Source organism: Bison bison, unplaced genomic scaffold (genome assembly GCF_000754665.1).
Source record: "Bison bison bison isolate TAMUID 2011002044 unplaced genomic scaffold, Bison_UMD1.0 scf7180017861340, whole genome shotgun sequence".
NCBI lineage: Eukaryota > Metazoa > Chordata > Mammalia > Artiodactyla > Bovidae > Bison > Bison bison.
In genome coordinates, this window is record NW_011491912.1 from 25,878 (window position 1) to 32,104 (window position 6,227).

General features: G+C 35.1%; 1 protein-coding gene across 1 annotated transcript; it reads left to right on the plus strand.

Annotated features, from left to right (window-relative positions):
* The first annotated feature begins 3,875 nt into the window (after positions 1 to 3,875).
* On the plus strand, positions 3,876 to 4,793 carry LOC104983094 (putative olfactory receptor 4A4). The gene has a single exon (XM_010832575.1). The coding sequence runs from the start codon at positions 3,876 to 3,878 to the stop codon at positions 4,791 to 4,793; it is 918 nt and encodes a 305-aa protein (XP_010830877.1).
* Positions 4,794 to 6,227: the final 1,434 nt, after the last annotated feature.

A 6,227-nucleotide genomic window follows, 5' to 3' on the forward strand; every position in this document is an offset into this window, starting at 1 on the left:
ATACTCCTAATTGCATAATCCTATATCCTCAAAAAGACCAGGTATAAGTTACATTTTCATAAAAGTGATTCATTAAATGCAAATTAAAACCAAAATGAGGTACCATCTCATGCCAGTCAGCATGGCTGCTATTAAAAAGTCTGTAAACAATAAATGCTGGAGAGGGTGAGGAGGAAAAGGAACTCTCTTACACTGTAGGTGGGAATGCAAACTAGTACAGCGACTATGGAGAACAGTGTGGAGATTCCTTAAAAAACTGGAAATAGAACTGCCATATAACCCAGTAATCCAACTGCTGGACATACACACCAAGGAAACCAGAATTGAAAGAGACATGTGTACCCCAATATTCATAGAAGCACTGTTTGTAATAAATTTATTCTTATATATTTTATTCTTACTATTGATATTAGAAATAAGATTAATATCTTAATTTATTTTTAGGATAGTTCATTATTCATATATGTAAATGCAACTAAATTTTATCTATTGATTTTGTATCCTGCAACCTTGTTTGGATATTTTTATTAGTTTTAACAGTTTTGGTGAATTTCCTGTATTTTCTATTATAAGATTGTGTCTACCATACAACCCTTTAATTTGACTTCTTCTTGGTACCATGCATTGGATATTTATGCATATTATTTTATCTATGAATAGTTCACTCATTTATTAGTAAATAGTATTCCATTTCAAGCATGTATCCCAGTTTGTTTTTCCCTTTCTCAATTAAGATTTATTTTGGTTATTTTCAACTATTTGAAACCATGAATAGAACTCTTATAAATATTCTTGTATAATCACTGAACAATAAGGAAACAGCGAATACAAATATGACAATTATTTTCAAGTCACTAGATGTCAGGGGAAGCTGACAATGATCACTGAGAGATGGTAAACAAACAATTTGATTTCTGTCTAGGAGTTTTCTGGTTGACTATTTTTTAAAGAATTTCCATTTTGCGAAACAGAGAGCTGTACTACCAAAGATCCTGGTCCAGTCTCTGTGTTGAGGAGATGAAGTTGAGTGTCTTCATCTAAAACAGTTAGAATTCTGAGAGTAGAATACTGAAGATTATAAACCTAGTTTCCTGGAAATATCAATACTTTGACCACCTGATGTGAAGAACCCACTTATTGGAAAAGACCCTGATGCTGGGAAAAATTGAAGGTAAGAGATAGAGACAACAGAGGATGAGATGGTTGGATGGCATAACCGATTTGGACATCAGTTTGAACAAGCTCCGGGAGTAGGTGATTGACAGGGAAACCTAGAGTGCTGCAGTCCATGGGGTTGCAAAAAGTCAGACACAACTGAGCAACTGAACTGATGGAGAGAAAGAGAGAGAGAGCAAAAGAGAGATAAGGGAGACAGAAAGAGAGACTGACAAAAAGAATGACTGAGAACTAAAGAGTAACCTGTGGTTTAATTTATAAATAATCAGAAGCTTTTATTTTTATTATATGTTTCTTGTTTAATTGTAATATATAATGCATTATATATATGCATAGACTTAAGTCTTTTGAACTGTATTGCAATTAGGACACAGAATAGTAAATTCTCTACCTTGGGGAAGGCTCATGAGCACTTTGAGATGAATGGGATAATAGTTGCACAAATTTCTATTTCCCCAATTCCATATTAACATAGACTCCCTCAACTTGCCTATCTGAAGCTATGTTGACAAACTATGTGAAAAAAAATCTATCTACATTTAAAACAGGTTTTAAATGACTTCTTCTGATATTATCATCCATTATCTTCCGCAATTCAAGTCAGATATGATTTTCAAAGACAAAGCTTAAACGTGAATAGTTTTGCCTATTTTGTAGGTCATTATTTTAAAAAAGAAAGTTTACATATTTCTGCAGAGATGGACAATTCTCTTTTGGTGAAATGACATCAGGCTGCTTTTTATAGCTTTTCCTCAAGAGGACAGGGCTCTCTAAGTCTTGTTCTACATGCTGATTATACTGGTGGCATCTCTGGAGGTAAAGAGTACACCATCAAAATCATGTTTAAGGTCCCAATGAATTTAATTAGACAAGACTTATCCTTGGAGATGCACTAGTTGAATAACTCAATAATATGTGCCCTATTTCAAATGTAGATAAGGTATTTATAGGCTTTTTTCCTCACCTCATATGACAGACTTTTGAGAATTTAAATAGTGGGCTCAAATCATAACGATGTATGTATTATGAAATTATTCTCCATTCTTCAGAAAACCCAAAGTTCAACAATGAAGAGAGTACTTTAAAATTGATTAAGAATTGATATGCTATTCAGATTATTTCACTATTTCACTTTGATTGGTATAAAATATTGTACAGCAGAATTTTTATTTAAACTATTTGTAAATCATTTCTAGTTTTCTCTCTAATAAAAATGTTGATTTCACATTTGTTGGTGTTTGGCACAAATTCTGCCAAGAGCAAATATTTTGGGTCTCTGTTCAACAATCAAGTACTTTGGGTAACAGGACATTCACCATCATTTTGAAGAGCCAAGCACTGTGAAAGGTAATCTTTTTCTGAATGACTGAGATGAGTTGATTTCTTGCAAACATGGAAAGAATTGACCACATGAAAACAGTACAAGGTAGAGTGATGATGCATGAATGTGGCTTTTTGTGTTCACAGAGTTGGCATCAGTTATGACAAAAAGGAGAAAATATCAGAGCTCAGAACAGGGATCGAATGGCTGTCTTCTTATGCAGGTAACCCAATGACTGTTTGTATACAAGGTCTGCACTAGGTTTTCTATTTTCAAGAATATATTGGTGTTGTGAGAATTTAGACTAGTAAGAGTTTTATTTGGTGATTTTCATAATAAGTCATGTTAGAAATTTAGTTTAGTTGTGATTACTAAAATATGTGACAATCAATTCTGTTTTGTAATATTCTTTTTTAAATATTTTCACTTTCTAATGTTCTGGACTAAATTTCTTTCTCTAACATGAAGTTTTCTTAGAAATTAAATTCACGTGTAACTATTTGAGGATATCTTCATGAAAAGATATCTGTAAACCTGATGATGGTTCAATTACTATGTTCCTCATTGTTTGTTAAACTGCTTAAAAGATGATGTAGCACCTGTAGACCTTGATTCAGTGGCATTTCAAAACTCGAGATGATACTGCAGCCAGCAAGATATTACTTCAAATCCTACTTTTCTGTTCACAAGTAAGTTTCAGAATTCCTTTATGTTTGTTGGCCACTTAGATGCATTATTCCTTTAAATATATGTTTACATTTTTTTTACACTTTTACTTGCAAACTGCTTAGAGATAATTATGTTTTATTTATTAAATATATGTTTATTCCATACAATGTGAATCTTTTTCCAGTTTATTTTGTCAATTGGTGCTACTGTATCTTTTCCTAAATCCTTAAAAGAAATCTGAAATTCTCAAATGTATATATCTGAAATTCCAATGATTGGCTAAGATTCTTCCTCTGCTAGAATTGAGGAAATCATCTCCCTAATAAATAGAAGCAATTTTTTTAATTGCTTTACTTTTTTATTAAAACTTTAATCAACATTTATTTTTTATATAACATATTAATTAAATGTGTAATTTTATCAACTTCCAAATGGAAGGAGATTGTAGCAACTCATTTACTTAATAATGTGTTCTTTTCTCACATATGTATTTTAATTACTTGCTGCTCTTTAAGATTTTTGAGGTGCAGGGCAATGTATTACTCAGCATTCTATTACAATATCTGGAAGTATTGGATCATAATAAACTATAATCCTCATTGAGTGAATATATGAGTAAACTATCTTAAGACTTCAGGATTCACTAATAACAATTATATTTACAGGTAATTTTGACCTGAACTCTGAAATAATACAGGCAGAAGCACCTATGGAACAAAGGAACAATGTAACTGAATTTGTCCTTTTGGGGCTCACTCAAAGCATCCAGGGCCAGAAAATATTATTTGTCATGTTCTTGTTCATCTATATTGTGACCATGGTGGGCAACTTACTTATTGTCCTGACTGTGGTGGTCAGTTCAATCCTGGATACCCCTATGTACTTCTTTCTTGGCTGCTTATCATTTATGGATGCTATTTATTCTACTACAGTCACACCAAATATGATTATAGACTTGGTGTATGGAAGGAAAACCATTTCCTTCCAAGCTTGCATGACCCAGCTTTTTATATGGCACTTTTTTGGCGGTGCTGATATATTCCTCCTGGTGGTCATGGCCTACGACCGCTATGTTGCCATCTGCAAACCCTTGCATTATTTGACCATCATGAATAAGAGAGTGTGTGTTCTGTTGCTGTTGTTGACCTGGATTGGTGGGTTTTTACATGGTATATTTCATCCTCTCTTTGTCTACAATCTTCCCTTCTGTGGCCCCAATATCATTGACCACTTTATGTGTGACATGTACCCCTTGTTAAAACTTGCTTGCACTGACACCCAGGTTACTGTCATTACAGTGCTTACCAATGATGGGGCAATATGTGTGATCATCTTTTCTCTCTTACTCATCTCCTATGGGGTCATTCTGTGCTCCCTGAAGAATCGTGGTCAGGTAGGGAGGCGCAAAGCCTTGTCCACCTGTGGCTCCCATATTACTGTGGTGGTCCTCTTCTTTGTGCCCTGCATTTTTATGTATATGAGACCTCCTTCTACCTTGTCCGTTGATAAATCCTTGACTCTGTTTTACAGCATTATCACCCCTATGCTGAACCCACTCATCTATACTCTGAGAAACGGTGAGATGAAAAATGCCATGAAAAAGCTGTGGACCACAAAAAGAAAATGATACATCAGGAAAATGTATCACCTATTTTCAATAAATAATTGCTTTTAACAGGAAAGTCTTGTGTGATTATTTAGGTGGCTCAGACGGTAAAGTGTCTGCCTAGAGTGCAGGAGACCCGGGTTCAATCCCTGGGTCCAGAAGATCTCCTGGAAAAGGGAATGGCAACCCACTCCAGTATTCTTGCCCCCACCCAAAAAAAGGGGGCTCAAAGAAATATTAAATTACTACTCAGGGTTAATACCTTGGCCATGATGAAATCATTTATTATGTGAACACTTCCAATGATCAAAATACACTTTTAAGGATTTTCATAATTTCCTAGTTCAAAGTATATACTTTGTTTCAAATACATTTTTAAGATTGTCACATTTTCTTATGAAAACATGTACAGTTTAGAGGTGTAAAGTATCTCTATAAGACTATATAAATTTATGTGTTATATATGAATTAAGGTATAGTTTATACTGTAGATTTATTTTAGTTGGTGTAAGGTTTTCTCAAGTTTCTCTCAAATAATATAATCTTTTTAATAGGATCCATTACATTTTTTCAGAAAAATAATAGCAATATGGCATTGAAATTTTGTTAACTCCTCTGCACACAAAGACAGCCTATTGCCGAGGTCCAGTCCCAGCTGATCCAGGGAGTTTGAAGCGGGGACGGCGTTGGCGAGGATCAAGATACAATAGCTTCAATTAGATATTAATTAGAGATGTAAAGAGTAACAGAATGAGGATAGCTCAGCAGGAAAATTCAGTGGAGAAAAGAGGCTGAGTAGCTTGGTTTATGCAGGAAATCAATAAAACTTCAAGATAAGAAGCTTGCACCACTTACATAGGCTGCAGGCGTCCTTCTGTTCTCCCGAAGGAGAGGAGACACTGAGGCCTCCCCGGTCGGGTCTTAGAAGCCCAGGCATAATTAGTAAGCATGGCGGGCTCTGCGCTCCAGATGGAAACTTCAGCCAGAGTTTGAGAGAGAGAGCCACATGGGGAGACCAGTATTTCGAGAAACTGATCCCAATTCTTTATTTTCCATGGTCTACTTTTATGCACTGAGATATTATGCAAAAGTCACGTGGGGTCAGCAGTCCTGACTTTTATCAAAGTCAGGTGCTTCATACAAATGTATACAGAGGTCTTAGGGGTGTTACATCATCTTCTGGCCAGGGGGCCTGCTGACAATTTATGACCCTCTCCTTGTGACAGTGGTCAGTCAACCACGACACTTATTTCTCCAGGGGTGATTATTCTTAAAACAGACTTCACCTTCCGAAGGTACCAGATAAAGTTACATTCCTATAGGGTGAGGGTGTAGTGGGTTTTAATTAAGGAAAGAATTTACTTAGCCTAAGGTCTAACGTGATTTATATCAAAGGTTAATACTTATTTCTTCTATATATTCATTAATGTGTGTAAGGGCAGGGGATGTGGAGAC